The 17,536-nt window shown below is 36.5% G+C and overlaps 1 protein-coding gene and 1 pseudogene across 1 annotated transcript; one reads left to right on the top strand and one right to left on the bottom strand.

Moving 5' to 3' along the window:
* Positions 1–7,853: 7,853 nt before the first annotated feature.
* LOC140968217 (exocyst complex component EXO70C2-like) lies at positions 7,854–10,162 on the bottom strand. Its single transcript, XM_073429113.1, has one exon. The coding sequence runs from the start codon at positions 9,979–9,981 to the stop codon at positions 7,954–7,956; it is 2,028 nt and encodes a 675-aa protein (XP_073285214.1). The 5' UTR covers positions 9,982–10,162; the 3' UTR covers positions 7,854–7,953.
* Positions 10,163–12,998: 2,836 nt separating this feature from the next.
* On the top strand, positions 12,999–17,273 carry LOC140968218 (acetyl-coenzyme A synthetase, chloroplastic/glyoxysomal-like; annotated as a pseudogene).
* The last annotated feature ends 263 nt before the right edge of the window (positions 17,274–17,536 follow it).

The following is a 17,536-nucleotide window of genomic DNA, read 5'->3' as shown; positions in this document are numbered from 1 at the left end:
TCTGCTAGACATAGCCTTAGCAGGAAATATGAAAGACCCCTTACGACCTCGCCTCCCACATAACTCCTCTTCTAGGCATAACCTTAGCCGGAAAATAAAAGTTCCACCTCCTCACCACTTTACTCCTCTGCTAAGCTATGTCTTTGCAGGAAAATAAAACCCTCACCTCCTCATCTCATAACTCCACTTCTAAGTCGGGTCTTAGCATGAAAAATGAAGGATCCCTTACCATCTTGCCTCCACACATAATTCCTCTACTGGTAGCCTTAGCAGGAAAAATGAAAGACTTCTTACCACCTCGCCTCCCACATAACTCCTATGCTATGCATAACATTAGCGGGAAAATAAAAGTTTCCCCTACTCGCCCTCTGACTCCTTTGCTAGGCGATGTCTTAAGCGAAAAATAAAACTTCCACCTCCTCACCCTCTGTCGCCATAGCAGAAAAATAATAAATTTAATATGTAATAAAATATAAATGAAAGTAATATTTATACATGTGATAAAACACTTTTAGAGCACACTTGATCTCGTCAGTATACTGATGCAACAAGCTACATTCTAAAACCTCCCTGGTGTTTTAATGATTAATAGTTCCATCACATTCTTATATATTCTATAGATTAGAATTTGACAAGAATCCCTCTTACATAATAGCAAAGAAAGAAAAGAATTTCACTTTCTTTTTCCATTACTACTTTCTTCATCTACATTCACCCCACCCACCCTCTCTCGAACATTTGCTCGTCCGACCCTTGTGCTCGTCATGCTAGCCTGACATCTCCACAACTCGCCCACCTAATCATATCAGGACCTCCACCTATCACCTTTCCTCGCCCACCATCACCACGATATCTATTCACCCTAATTCTATGCATGATCTTCTCGCCCTCAAACCCACTCAATGAAAAATATAGTCCAACCTACTTCATGCTTATATTTCTAGCACCCCATCCAAGTCCAGAACCTTTCCCTCACCTGACGCAAACACCTTTCCCCACCCCAATTGTCTTTTACACCCACCAAATACATCGCCTCCCCTGCTCTCTCTAAGCTTCATTTTCCCATCAGCATCAGCTTGAATTTTTTCTCCTTGTCTTGCTCGTTAACCTCATTCACACTTTATTCTTGACTATGCCCAACATCTCTTTCTCCCACACCTCATCCTCACTAATACCTCCTTAAAAAGTACACACATCTTACTCAAACTCTTGCTAACATATCCTCTCTCGCCTCATTCACTCTCCACTGTAGTTTCACCAATAACTCTGGATTGCACCTACACCACACATGGTCCTCTCCCTTGCGCCCAAGATCTTTTCCCACCACATTTTTGACATTCTACATAGAACCCCAACTCCTCATCCTAGCCCCAACCCACCACCGTCACCTTACATGCCTTTTTTTCATCTCTCCCTCAATCACTTCCACCATTCTCGACCACTCTCTACTCGATCAATCCTTTATGTAATTGTTGCTGATCCTGAACTTCGAACAATGGGGGGTACTTGGTTCTTTCTCCTAGAATCCTCCACTATCTCATTAATGATTTGGCATAACTGCTCCATGGTCGTGTTTCCCACATTCACCTCAAGCGGAGGCTGCTCAATCCTTGGGTGAGGACGTGATGACACTGAGTTTGTTTTTATACTTTCTCTAATGCTTTCCATCTCTACGTCTTAGCTCAAATTTTCCCACATATGACACCAAGTGACACTCACTAGAATTTGAGGGTTCGTGTTTGAGATCCGAATCCAACTTGAAACCAAAACTTCATGTCCAAGGTGAACCTGAAATCAAGCAAAGAGTGTTAGAGGGGACCGGGAGAGTGTCCAGGTATAGCCGCTCTGATGCTCAAGTCAGAGACGAAACAAATAAGCAAATGGAGGAGTTTGGGCTCCCCTTGAAATGAAAGCAATAAGTTACAAATGAAATGAGCAAACTCGGTATTTATATGAATAAATGTAGGGAACCACGGATACTCCGTAGGGATCATGTGCGTGTAGCTTACGCGCTTCTCATCCAGGTCTCGCCCTCTTAGAGCAATCCGGCGTGTGACCTCACCCTTAAGGCAAGATTGAAGCTACGGACCTCGCCCTTGAGGTGAGGCTGAAGCTAGGGCTCTCCCATTTTGGGCGCGCTCTACCCTAGCTACTCTCATCCACCATCTTCATCTTTTTTAACATCTTTCCTCTCCCTTTCATCATTCAATTTATCTCTCCAATCACTGGCTGCTCTTCTTAATTCATCATTCAGTCTTGTCAGTGTCACGAGGTATGGCATGGGCCGGTGTGTGGCCTTATGAAGTGACTGGGCACTGAAAAATATGTCATACTTACCACTTTCCCTATAAATACCCAAGTTTGCTCATTTATAGGAGAGTTCAATCTCATTTTTTGCACAAGCACTCCCTATAAAACACTTCCTTTCTTTCGCAAGCATATTTGACTGACTTGAACGTCGGAGTTGTCAATTCGAAAACCCTTCCAGTGCCCCCACTAACATTTTCTTGTTTAAGTGTATGCTGACCATCCCACCAGAGCTCATCCTATCCAGTCACAGCATCTCGCAAGGAAGAAACAATCTCTGCACGATAGATTGTCCCAACAACTTATCTAAGCCCGGGAGGCATGAGACCCGACAACTTATCTAATCCCGAGAGGCATGAGCCTCCGACACATTATCTAAACCCAGGAGGCATGAGACCCCGTATTCTAATAAACCCGAGAAGCATGAGGCCTCGGTATGCTACTAAACACCGGAGGTATAAGGCCCCAATATCTTATTTAAGTCTGGGTTGTATCAAGTCCTGAAACTTTTGTTATGATCGACTGAGGGATAATCGTTGACCTACAATAGCTCGATTCTTAAAATATTAAACACCGATGAATTAAATCAAAATTTGTTTTCAAACCAAGCGTAAGACACTCAAAATAATTCTCGTAAAAAACGATTAAATATTTTGTAAAGCATTTAAAATATATGCAAGTTGAATGAGTAAAAATATTTTTGTTGAAGCATTTTATCAAACAATTTGTATGCAATATTTTGGTATTTGAAAAACGCATAAAATGATTCAACAATGCACCATAAAAACAGTAGTAATAATAAGTAAGTATGATAAATAAATAAATAGACACGAATTTGTTTTTGGATGTTCAAAGATTAGCAACTTCTATGTCATCCATTTCCCCCTTAGGAATGATCAACTAGAAGAATTTGATTTATACAAATCATTATACAAACCCAATTCAAATTAAGATTTATCTCTTGCTTAATTCAAACTTCTAGCACATTCTCGATTGTAGGTCGGAACCTTACAATCCACATAATATTTAACATCTCTTATGCAAAGACTAAAAACACAATCTTAAATATTTTTGTGTGAAGACTTACTGAACTAAACTTTGAAATTCAACTCTCATGTATATGTATGAATGATTGTGTGTGATGATTTTTACAATGTATTTATATATTGAATGTATCATCACACTTGGGCTTGCTTTCATTCTAGCTAATTTTTTCATGTAGGCTGCTCATGCTTTGAATCTCATTCAAAAGTTTGTGTTTGATTTTCAATATGTTGTATTTATAGCCTCCAATAGTGATATCATTAGATACAAGAATATGACCGTTTGAAAAATATATGTACTGTTTCTGATATTGAAACGGTCATTTCCGTCTTGCTGGCCACTTTTTCCCGAACCCAACTATTTTGACGTTGTTGTTCGGTTGGACTCGTCTGCTAGACTAGTCATTTAGTTGGGATCGTTAGCTAGATTGATCATTCATTTGGGCTCGTATGCTAGACTGGTCATTTAGTTGGGTTCGTCTGCTAGACTGGTCATTCAGTTTGTTCTTGCAACCATCTGTTTGCCTAGATAACATTCGATTTAGTCCAACTGACGTGAAATACGACTTGTCCCAAATTGAGCTTTCTATTTAGTAGTTTGAACGATTTGTCATTTTCATTATCGAGCAGTGAGATATCATCAAAAAAAACTAAAACTCATCAGATTTTCAGTTTGGCTAAATTCGAGTTCCAACTTCCAACTTGAGTTAGCAACTTCACGCTTGAGTAAATATATTAGAAACAAATTAACAAGTTTTATTATCATCAAAATCAAGATTGTTAGAGTTTCTAAACCCGACAATCTCACCATTTTTGACAATCACAAAACTTGGAAACTTCTATAAACAATTATTTCAACTACCACATTTCTCCACCTTTTGTGTGTAAATAAAAAAGATAGATTTTAAAAGCAAGTTAAACACAAAATTTTTCTCTCCCACAATATTTAAAATTAATCTCCTCCTTAAAATCATAATTAGATATCCCCACTATATTTTTGAAAGTTCGAAATTTATAAAAGTATAAGGATGACTAACCAATGCAAATATTTTCAAAATGATGATATTTTCAACATATGCAATGCCCAAATAATAGCAAAAAAGAAATATCCAACAGATAAATCAAGTTTCTAGCTTCAACAAAAATAAGCAAGTCAAACTCATGAATTTCAACCAATACAAAATCAAGACATGCTTGTCAATTTCAATATTCATAAACATTGAAATTATCCCTTATTAGTTATTAAGCACAATCAACAAATTCAAGGGAATTGCTAGCCAAACTAGCACAAGATAGAATATCTAAATGACATTTTACTCAAGTAGCATAGAATAAATACAACATGGAGCTAGGGTACCAAGTTTTATTGAGGATATGTGACTGAAATTTGATTTTTGTCGCATTTTCCACTGATGATGGCAACAACCTTGGATTTTTTGACAGAAACTCCAACTTTTTCCTTAGCCTATTTTCTTGTGATAACACATTAACTGATTTTTCTTGTCCACAACCACGCTGAAATTTTTATATCACCGTAATCCTCTATGAGTCTAGTTTGCAATGTAAAATGCAATTTGTCATTTTGACAACCGAGCAAGGAATTATGCCATTTTTTCCAAGGTTGCTGCAAGCTATCAGAAAATTGAAACTTTGCATATGTGTGTTAGAAAATATGGAAAAAAAAAATTTTAACTAAAAATCATTTTCAAATACTCTTTCAAGAATAACTCGCTTTGATACCACTTGATAAGAATGATTGAGGGATAATCGTTGATCTACAATAGATCGGTTCTTGAAATATTGAACACCGATTAATTAAATCGAGTATTATTTTCAAATCAAGGGGAAGAAACTAAAATAATCATTCGTAGAAAACGATTAATTATTTTGTAAATCATTTAAAAGATATGCAAGTTAAATGGGTAAAAACATTTTGGTTGAAGCATTTTATGAAACAATTTGTATGCAATATTTTGGTATTTGAATAACACATAAAATACTTCAACAATGCATCTTAAAAACAATAGCAATGATAAGTAAATATGATTATATAAATAGATGCGAATTTTTTTATGTATGTTCGGATATTAACAGCTCTTGTGTCACCCCTTCTTCACATTGGGAAGGATTCACTAGGAACTTTGATTTATACAACTCTTCTTATAAACTCATTTCAACTTAGAACTTATCTCTTGTTTGATTGGAACTCCCAACACACTCTCGATTGCAGGCCGCAACCTTACAATCCGCATAATGTTTAACGTTTCTTATGCAAAGACTATAAACACAAAAATTAATGTCTTTGTGTGAAGACTCATTCAACTAAAATTTGAAGCTCAACTCTAATGTATATGTGTGAGTGATTGTGTGTGAGGATTTTTACAGTGTGTGTATTATATCAAAATGTATCATCACACTTGGACTTGCTCTCATTCTAGCTAATTTCTTCATGTTACTCTCATTCTAGCAGATTTCTTCATGTAGGCTGTCTATGCTTTGAATCTCCTTCGAAATCTTGTATTTGAACGTCAATATGTTGTATTTATAAACTCAAAAAATGATATATATGTTAGATACAATAATATGATTGTATGGAATGTTTATGTATTGTTTCTGATATTGAAAAGGGCATTTCCATATTGCTGGCAACTTTTCCCCGAGCCTAACTAATTTTTATGTTTTTGTTCAGTTGGGCTCTTTAGCTAGACTGATAATTTAGTTGACTCGTCTCCTAGATTGGTCATTCAGTTTGGCTCATCTGCTGGACTAGTCATTCAGTTTGGCCTTGTCAGCTGGACTCGTCATTCAGTTTGGTCTTGCAACCATCGGTTTTTCTAGATAACATTTGATTTATCTCAATCGACATGAAATAAGACTTGTCGTTTGATGTTAAGTAGTCTTGACGGTTTGTCATTTTCATTATCGAGGTGTGAGATATCATCAAAACACTGAAACTGTCCAGATTTTCAGTTTGGCTAAATTCGAGTTTCAGCTTCTAACTTGAGTTAAAAACTTTGTACTTAAGTAAATATGTTAGAAACAAAATAACAAGTTTTGTTATCATCAAAATCAAGATTATTAGAGTTTCTAAACCCATCAACTTTATTTAAACTTGGAGCCCCATCATGGTCATAAGTCTAGGTACCTAAAGATTCCATCTATCCGGCCCAAACTCATAAGGCCTTATTATTCTTCAACACTTAGAATTTTTTTTCAATTTTTAAGGTTATTGGAATGTTCAGTCATTAATGGGTGGAGAAAGAGGCCGAATGGCCAGAGTACAAAACCTATGCTACTTTCTCGGTCTCTTCTGGCTCGACAGCTTCAGTGGTCTTCTCCCATATCTCATCTAGAGCATTCTCCGAAAGAGAGTTGATGGCTTTGTTAAAGATCATGGAAGTTCTCTTTGACTGCGGGGAGGAGACCGGCTTCATCAAACTGCTCTATGCAGTTCTAGAAGCCAGTTTGGAAGAAAGAGATGGCCTTATCATTCACAGCCTCCTGGAACTCCCGGGATAGGAGAAAGGAAGCCTGCCACTCTTCCTCAGATTTGAGCGTCAGAGTAGTCATATCGGAAACCCTTCCGACTCCCTGCTGACATTTTATTGTTTAAGTGTGTGCAGACCATCCCACCAAGCTTATCCTATCATGTGACCAGCATCTGTCAAGGAAGAAACACTCTCTGCCTAGTAGATTGTCCACTTAACTCGACCGATCTACTCAAGCATCATCAATATGGATTATTATTATTATTATTATGATCATCGTCGTCGTCCAACACGATTTCCTTGGTCTAATTTGTTCCCCACCAATATTGCTTGAGCTGAATCATCCTTGCCTCCAATACCTTACCTTCTTTCCTCCAAAAATNCCCCCCCCCCCCCCCCCTTTTTTTTTTTTTTAGGAATTTGTTTCCCAAGTTGTGATTCTCTCGGCAAACACATCCATAATCTCTCTCAATATAAATAAATACTATGTTACTGATTATAAAGTAATTCTTCATTTAGTTGGGATTATGCATCACACTTCAACTTTATATACTATATTATTAAATTTGTATTTTGTGTCATCATCCAATCTTACCAAATTTACTCTTATTTAATTTAGCATTTGTTATTTAAGAAGAAAAAATATATCATTATGAATTTATCAACATTAGAAAAATATCTTGTTTCTCAAGAGGAAAATCTTTTTCGTTCATATGTATTCATAGATGAGTAGATGACAAAAACAAATATACTGGATTTATTTATTCTTTTTGGTGGTGATACAAGACATGTTGCTAATCTTTAGGTGAGCAATGCGTATTATTCAAATCCGAAACTGTAAAAATTGCATTCTTGATTCTGATCAGCTACAGACTATATGGTACCTCAGAAACAGTACAAACAAATCCAAGACGAAAACTGAAACTATAAACTAAACAAAAATGGGAAAAAGAAGCAGCAGTAATGTCCCCGCCAGTGAAGCCAACTGTAGCATCGATGAAAAATCTCATGACTTCTCTTGCAGCGAATTCAATTTTGAGTTGGCCAGGATACCGGTATTTTACTCTGTACACTACGATGAAATACACCCATATGTATGTATGTATATGCTGATATCATACTTTCCTTCCCCTTGGGGATGCATTTCCGTCGAACAACTCGTCGATGTATGTTTCGATATCTTCAGCCTGATACTTGACATACTTCTCTGTTTGTCTTCCTGGAGTCAACACTTGACTGAACCTTCCTAAAAATGACCTATAAGCAGGAATCACCATGTTCGATATTGAAACCCTTAGTTCTGATTGAAGCTGCTCATCGCTAACCACCCAACTGCTCTGTGTCTTGTGTATTTCATCGAACATTGTATTGAAACTCTTGAATCTCTCCTTCAGAACCGGCTTCGCCACTTTTCCATTCACCGTCAAGCCCTCGGGATGCAAACAACCCAATAATTTGCCCCAGGTTTCACGCTGATATCCCCTGTGATATTGCCTCAGATCCGATGATCTTTTTCTGCACCACGTGTTGCCCATCAGGCTGTTGATTTCATTTGACCCTTTAATCTTCTGCATAATGTACCTACCATTGTTCATCATGAAAATCATGCTCAATGAAGGGTCCCTGTAAAACTTCGATTTGCCTTCCAGATTTGAATCCAGTAAATCCATGACCTTTATAATCTGAGACAGGAAGGGTGATTCCTTTGCTGTAATTTCATTGTTGAGATTCTGGGCTTGTGAATTGTAATCGAAATCTGATCCTGTGGCGGAATCAGCTCTTTCAATCTTCTGATGCTCCCTGAAAACTTGCTCTAATGTTTCTTTGTACTCGATCGCGTATTTCAGATAATTCATGATGTACCGAGTCAACGGATGAACTGCACCGCCTGGAACCAGAGTTTTCCCAGAATCGGAACTGATTGAGTTTTCAAGCTCCAAGAAAATCAGAACCATGGCTTCGCCAAGATGACTTCTTATCATTGAAGCCTCTGTTTTAAGCTCACGTGCCAACTCTTGCGAGAAGAAACTGTCAGTTGTCGGGGGAACATCTCTTAGAGTCTCATATAAATCAAGAAACTTGAACAACTTTTCAGCTGCTCGTTTCGTCAGAGCAACAGCCTCGGCAAAATTGAGGAGCTGCGTCATTACACAATTTGCCAGGCTGCCAAATTGGCTTTCAAACATTGAAGGATTATCTGAGAACACCGAGTCTGCGAGCTTGCGCTCCATGGGGAAATGCACTGTTGCGCATTGGTTGATCGTTCTGATCCAGGCAACAATCTCTCTCTCCAGTGATTCCCAGTTCATTTTTTGAACATCATCGATGCTGTATTTCTCAAATCCAAGTTTGTGCATGGTCTCTTCCAATGCATTTCTTCTGGCCAAAAAATAGACCTCGCAACACTCCTTTTCATAGCCTCCATCAATCATTGCCTTTGACAGTCTAATCAAGTTTGAAATAATGTCATCTGAATATCCTGGAAAATGGTTTTCCTCGGGTGGGGCAGATTCTGTGGGTTGATTTTGATCCGCTTCTTGATTAGAACTTAATGGTGTTGATTGTTTGGGTTTTTTGTCATTGGTCTTACAAGGATTTGAATCAGGGATCTTATAATCTTCGAGAAGTGATTTGAATTCTTCCTCCAGGTTGGACATTGCATGCTGAAGAACCCCGCCAATAAGGTTGATTGAATGAGCGTACTTGTATTCCGAGGAGAATTGTGAAATGGAGTTGAGCAGGGAACAAACCCGATCAACAACTTTGAGAAATGAATTTGAATCTTCTTCAGTCAATGTACTCCATTTTACGGGGCTATCGTATTCATCGATCTTGGCTTCGACAAGAACCGCGAATTGCTCGACGAAAATGGGCACGTCAAGGGGGGCCGATTCATCTCCCTTGGATGCAGACAAATCGGAAATGTATTGATCAATTTCTTCAGAAACTTTGTTGAGATCAGGAGGCAAGGGGGACGATTCTTGGAGCGTGGTTTCACCTGGCTTATCTTCCTCTACAAGTTCAGGCTCCGGAAGTGGTTTGGGCGAGGAATCTTGATCCGGGTTAGGCTTTTTGGTTTCATCATTGGTTTCTATGTCATTGCTGGTGTTGTCTGTGGTGGGTGATTGTTTCTGTAAATCCATGACAGATTTTGAGACAGAGGGAGAGGAAGAGAAGGGAGTAGCAGAAAGAAGATGGAGACCCGAAAGTGAAGGGGAATTAAGTATGCATGCTTACAAGGAAGGGGCTGAGCGGACACTGTGGAAAATGACTTGCTCTCCACCACTCTATCATCATCAACCATCCAATATATTTCTTTCAATTCTTCTTATTATAATATTAGAATCTATAATATATATCACATTATAAATTCAATACAAAATCTTACGATATAATAACAAATCTATCACTTATAAATATCGATGGACAATATATTTATTATATATTTAATATTATCATATTAATTATGACCTTAACTTTTCGACAAATAAATCACTTGTCCTACAAATCTATTTTAGTCATGTGATATATATGTCCATGTGTTTTCATCATATATTTAATGGAATTAAATTAAATAGTGGGGAGATACGTTTAGCTTATGAAATTGATAAAATTTTAAATTTATGTCTTGATTCAAGGGCAGTTTCGGGAATTTATGTCACATCCACATATTTTGGGAATGTCAATAAAAATATATATAACTCCTTTGAAATTTAATTAAAATAAATGGTGTCTGAATTTTTTAATTTTGTAAAAGAGAATTAATGTAATAATTAAGAGAGTTAGGTAACGTTAGATAAAAATATCCACTTTAAGATCCTAATGTCTGTTCTCTGGAAGGAAACCAAATAAATATTGAAGCAAATATCATTTGAAAAGCATAAGTATAATTTTACAATGTATGTGTTACTTATACCCAACTTTTATAATGATCTCTTTGTTTACGATGGAAAAGAAAATGTTGTCTGTAATTTACAAGTGTTGGGCTGATTCAAGTGTTTGGGTCGAGTTTTTGGAGCTGTGTTTCAGCATTGTTAGAGGTTTTGTTCGAGTTGTCGATCGAGTATCATGATGTTGGGTCGTGTTTTGTCATGTTGGGTCGAATGACATCACGTTTGGTGAGGTTTCGTCATTTTGGGTCGTGTTTTATCATGTTGGGTCGAGTTACATCATGTTTGGTTAAGTTTAATCAATTTTGGGTCGTGTTGCATCATGTTGGGTCACATCTCATAATGTTTGGTCGAGTTCCATCAAGTTAGGCGTTTTTTATTGAAATAAATATTTTGAATTAATAATTTTTCTATTACATTGGATTTTGTCATGTTGGGTCGAGTGACATCATGTTTGGTGGGGTTTCATCATTTTGGGTCGTGTTTTGTCATGTTGGGTCGAGTGACATCATGTTTGGTGGGGTTTCATCATTTTGGGTCGTGTTTTGTCATGTTGGGTCGAATGACATCATGTTTGGTGAGGTTTCGTCATTTTTGGTCGACCCTAGTTGACCTGATTTATTTTTAAAAAAGTCATCACAATTAATATAATATATATAATCATTTTCATTCAATTTTTTTCACTCGATAAAATTAGAACTAATATTTATGGAAACTCAATTAATTTCGCATTCACCTTAATTGATAATCGAGATATAATTTCGTTCGTTACACAACTCATTCTAATTATTTTATCGATTCTAAATGGATATGAAACCCATTTTTCTAGCATGTTCATGCTATGTGTTTGCACAATTGTTCACCGAGTGTTATCCACAATAATATTGAAATCTTGACAACCAAGATTGTGTCATATTCTTTGATAATTCATCACACTATCTTTTATTATTGTAGCTAGGGGTGTTCAAACTTCGGATAAAACCGAAAAAATCGAAAATCCAAAACGAAAAAACTGAACACCGAACCGAACCGAAAGCCGAATTTTGTAATTCGGATATAAATGTTAAAACCGAAGTTTATTTGGTTCGGTTTCGAATTATATATGTCAAAACCGAACAAACCGAAAAAACCTAAATTTCATTAAATTAATAATTTTTTATATTTTTATTTATATTATATATTTTGATATGATATTTAGTGAATAAAAAACTATTTTGAACAAATTTTAGTTGATGTTGTTTGTTTAATTAATTTAGACCTTATATTTAAATATTTTACTAAGAAAATATGTAGAAAGTTAATATATTATATTTTTCAATATATTTATATTATTAATTTAAATAATTATACCAAAACCGAATTAACCGACAAAAAATAACCTAACCATTTTGGTAGAAAATCGAACCGAACCGAAAAAAATGGTTCGGATATCGGATTATATATTTCTAAAACCGAAAACCGAAAAAACCGAAATAAAAACCGAAAACCGAACCGAACCGAACCGAACCGAACCGACCGATGAACACCCCTAATTGCAGCCCAATAATTTTTGTAAAATGTTTGGAAAATGATTTCAGAAATTGGGCAAGTGACTGCATTGCTTCGCATTGATTTGGAAATTGAAAACACAAAGTTGCCCATTTCCAAATTGGTTTGCAATACATGAGGCCTGTACCAAAAATAATTCCCATTTGTTGGTTAATACAGATAGAAGAGTCGGTTTCAATTTTCAATTTCATGAGACTTTCAATTTCTTGTGATGTTTAAACTAGAGAAATTCAGTCATTTGAGTTGGAGATAAACTGCATCTAAATTTCGTTGACGGATGAATCATATAATGATTGTTTATCATAAAAATAATTGACAAAACTCGAAAAATAAAGAAGTGCCAAGACTAAAGTTGTCCTTGATTGGGTTTCATGATCCATGACAAATCCAACTCTAAATTGATGGTGATCTGAGTTTAAATTATTATATTAAAAATACTTTAAATACTGAATGTATCATTTCGACAAATCAATTAATTAATTTATAATATAATGTTTAATTTAGTAATCAATTGACATATTTGAGTAAATAAAAATGAGCTTATTTTATTTATTTTTGAAATAAATAATGCTTGAGAAAAATTGTTAAATTTTTCTTGGTTGGTTTGCACCCAACGGGTTAAGTTGTTTCTGGGTAAATTTGAGATGGGGAGAACGAAGAGTAACTTTGGAGAGTGGTAAGTGGTGACTATTATTATTATTATTATTATTATTATTATTATATTGAAATGGTCAACTCTTGAATAGCTGGAGGAGAGGAAATAGAACAGAATGGCGTCTTGCTACTGCAATTCACCTTCTTGTCATAATAATGATATAATATCCGATCGAAAAGGAATCCATATCATACCCGCTACAGTTATAGTAATACTAATGATGCAGAATAGTATCAATTTAAATAATAATAATAGCAAATCTGCGAGTGGAACGAGGAGGATCAGCTGGATCTCCATGTCCCCTCCATATTTATATTGAACTTTCACACTCACCACCCACCACCTTCTCTCTTTCAATCGGCCATGGATTCGAAGCAGTTGCGCCACGTCGAGTCTATGACCACTCTTCCCTCTAAAGCTGGCAAAGATCTCACAATTGAATGCTCTCATCCTCGGCGAGGCGCTTGCTTCCGAAGAGGATCATCCCCAGCCACTATTTCTCTGCGCAGGCTCATGTCTCTTCCCCCGGCTAGGTATTTTTTTAAGTCGTTTTGATCTTTGCTTCATGCATCCCTCCTTTTTTTTAAATCGTGCTGAGGTGGTGCTGCAGTATCTGGAGATATATAGAAAGTCTATTGAGGACCCTGCTGGATTCTGATATTTGCATCCAATTTTTACTGGAAACAAAAATCGGAACAATTTTTCTACTCTCAGTGGTTCAAGGGTGGGATTATCAACATCTGCTACAATTGTTTAGATGCAAACATCGCAACATGAGATGGTGAAAAAATTGCAATGTATTAGGAAGGAAACGAACCTTGTGTTGACGCGACTTTGACTTACAAACAACTCCTGTAGAGAGTTTATCAGGTCACTTTATCATTACTTTGCCTGTTGACTCTCATAGTTTCTGCTATAAATCGCTATAAAAGTGATTTTCATATAATAATTATGTTTTTATCCCTTGCTTTGCATAACAACAGCTTGCAAATTACTTGAAAGATGTTGCATCCAAAAGGGTGATGCTGTTTTGATTTATCTGCCTATGATAATGGAATTGCCTATGTGCGCGAATAGGGGCTGTTCACTCGGTGCTGTACTACAATATGTTGGTTATATCTTCATTTTTTGGGCGGGTCATCCACTCCTTGAAAAATATAAAGTTGATCTGTTCGCTTGTTCAGGTTGTGTTTGCTGGATTTTTCTCGGAGTCTCTTGCCTAGAGGATCATTGATTGCAAACCAAAGATTGTAATAACCTGCCATGCTGTTCGGAGAGGATCCAAGACCATTTATCTAAAAGGAATAGTCAATGCTGCGGTAACAGAATCTACCAGCAATGGTACTGTTGTTGGTGAGTATACTGAAGTGATGACTTTCTAGCACTAGCACTCATCTAGATATTATTTTAAATTTCTTATTATTGTCTGTAATAGAAAAAGGGGGAAATGGTGACATTTTTAACTATTGACTACTTAAACAGATATATTCATTCTTATGTATTTAATTGTTTATTTGATACCTAATAACAAGAAATTAAGTTTTTGTCTTTATAATGTCGCAGCTATGGGGGTTGAAACCTATTCCATTTTATGTGGCAACTCTTTCATACTGGATTTTTTGTTTCTTCATAATGACTATTGAAAAATATCATTGAATTTCTTACATAATACTTCTCTGGTTGGTGCTCAAAGAGCCTTTCCTTTTCCCGTGTCCTGTCATTTGCTTGGTCATCTCTACTGCTACATGCTAGAGGGACGAAAAGAGGGCAAATCAGAAGCATTTATTCTACAATTTCATTCTGAACCATAAAAGGATACCTTTTTGATATCTTGTGTATATTGGCTTTACTTTTGCTAACCTAATTTAAATTTATTTATTATCCAGCAGACTTTTTTCTGTAGTATCCTATAGGAAAATATAGGCATAACTTTTTGGACAGATGAACAGATAGTGTGAATCTTTATATACATTATTCGTATGTTCTGGCGGATAAATGTTTGACGTATGAAAATGGCTCTTCCTTAAAGAAGGAAAGCACTAACTGGGTAGAGGGCAGAGATAAATGGTGGCAGGTTGAATCACATTGTAACGACCATGGGTTATCCCGATCTTGGGCTCCCTCGTCAATTGGTACCAAGTCTCTTTGAACTATGTACTTAAGCCAGGAGGTCATGGGTTCGAGACTTGGGGAGTTATCACTCCACCAACCTGGTGTGGAGAGTCCTATGAGTAATGACGCATGTGGAAAGCCCGTGAGGGAAAAGGCCTCAGTGGGAACCCAAGACGGGACAAGGCCCCCGAGGGAGCCCAAGATCGGGATAGCCCATGGTCGTTACAATAAAAGGTGCCTTTTATTGTAACGACCCATTACAGGCCCAGTGGACCGCCCATACGGCCCGCTGCCTGAATCGACCCAAGGCTATCCCGATCTTGGGCTCTGCTCTATGGGCCTTCCCAGACTCCATAGAGCAGAGCCCAAGATCGGGATAGCCTTGGGTCGATTGAGGCAGCGGGCCGTATGGGCGGTCCACTGGGCCTGTAATGGGTCGTTACACACATAAACAAGGAAGTGGACAAGTTATATGCTTGCATATCTAATTTGGTCAGGTAAACCATCTTGATGTAAAAATTAGTTGAATGCACATACTGTTGTATTGCATGTTTTTACCTAAATGCAAGTTCAGAAAACGAGGCCAACCTTGTGATCTCATGCACAAAATAATTCAGCATCTGGGAAATTGTGATATTTCATACCGACACTTCAATTCTCTAGTTCAATTGGCAACATCCTTAACACTGCAGAATTCGCAGTTCTTTGCTAATTCATTGATAGCTTGCGGACAATACAATCGGCTTAAGGGTCTTTGGGGTAGTAAAAAATTTTCGGAATGTGTTCAGAAGATCTGACTGTGTATAGCACACTTAAAAAGAACTATTGAACATCTGTGGCTACACCATCTTACCCCTCTTAATATTTGAGTTTTAATAATGGAGCGGCATAGTTGAGATTTTTATTCATATGTTTCTGCTTTTCAACTCTTCCCGTCTTTCCTTCCCATATCTACCATGACGTTATTTCTAAATATTCAGATACTTGTGATGTGGAATGGGTCGATGCAGAGGATCCGATTTTCTTGCTCTATACCAGCGGGAGCACTGGGAAGCCCAAGGTATTACTAGCCACAATTATGTGACTTGTGGGCCTTTGCTCAATGGAGCAACAGTCGTAATTTTTGAAGGGGTATTTTCATTTGTTCCCACTGTGTAATTTAAATCAATCGGATTTTCTGTGCATGTGGTTTGAATATTAGTGTTTCAGTGGGTTAACACTGATGTTTGTTTCTCGTGATACATTATTCCAAATCTGATTTATAATTAAGTTCCTTGGTTCCAAATGTATAAAGTTGCTTGATTTTACAAATTTTGTCGGCTGTGTTCTAACATAGCACTAGCATAGGTAGAAGACGCGTTCAAATAATTAATTAAGTTAGAATTCCTGCAGCCTCCTAGTTTTCCCGTTCCTGGACGTTGGTGGGACATTGTTGATAAATAGAAGGTGTCTATATTCTACATTGCCCCCACATCTATACGATCATTGATGCGTGAAGGGAATGAGGTAAGGACATAACATTCTATGATGCTGCTTATTCTTGTTTGCCAATAGCTTTATGTGTTCACTAAATTTTAACATCACTTTCATACTTGCTCTTGATTTCTTTTTTAAGAGCACCTTTTGGAGGATGGATGACGAACTGCATAGTAAATTCAGGATAAAACACAAGATTTTTAGAGGTTTGTATGTGGTATAGTTCTTGCACATCCTCTTCTCTTCCACTTGGAAGAAATCCGCTAAATAATCTTTGTTCTACACTGAACTCCTTGGATTTGCAAGACTCGATTACTAAATACATCTCGATAATATTAACGCGTGAACTTTCTGGTTTTACATCAATATTGTGCCTTTTTATAATGGTTGCATATTCTTTACTATCTATGTACAAGACTTTTTTACTCAATTTTTTTCTTCAAAAAAAGATTGTTCGCGTTTTTAAGATCCAACAGTAGCTAACACGATAATATTGGAATTATTGCTTAATGAGTTAGATGACATTAGACAATTTGTTTGTTCTCTTCTAACAGTGTGGTAGGATCTCATCGAATTGAATTGCTCGAATATTTTTTTTAACTTTTGACCACACAAGCTACATTTCACGGTAGTGTTCTTTATGATGCTTCCTTTAAACCTCAGTAAATAAGTTGTATCTATGGGTAAATGATAGTGAGTAGAGAAATGAGATACTATTGTCTATTTGACTGTATATAAAAAATATGTATAATGGACTGTGGAATGCATTTGTAATGTCTGAATTAAATATCATAATTTGTTGATTTAGTAAAGTGAGATTACTAAATAATTAATAATTTTTAAAGAATGAAATATGGGATATTTTGGTCATATGTAGTTCAAATAATTAAAAATTTGGATATAACATAGAAAACTGAAAGATATAGAACTTCTATGTTTTGAGTTTTGAAAAATTTGATCGTTTAACTGGTCAAAAAGGAAATACTAGTGTTAAAATGTTAAATATATTATATTATA

Source organism: Primulina huaijiensis, unplaced genomic scaffold (assembly GCF_012295235.1).
Source record: "Primulina huaijiensis isolate GDHJ02 unplaced genomic scaffold, ASM1229523v2 scaffold33531, whole genome shotgun sequence".
Classification (NCBI taxonomy): domain Eukaryota; kingdom Viridiplantae; phylum Streptophyta; class Magnoliopsida; order Lamiales; family Gesneriaceae; genus Primulina; species Primulina huaijiensis.
This window is presented reverse-complemented; position numbering and strand designations above follow the sequence as displayed.

Coding starts and splice junctions, on each gene's coding strand:
- LOC140968217 (XM_073429113.1), bottom strand. CDS start 9,981: ATGGATTTACAGAAACAATCACCCACCACAGACAACACCAGCAATGAC.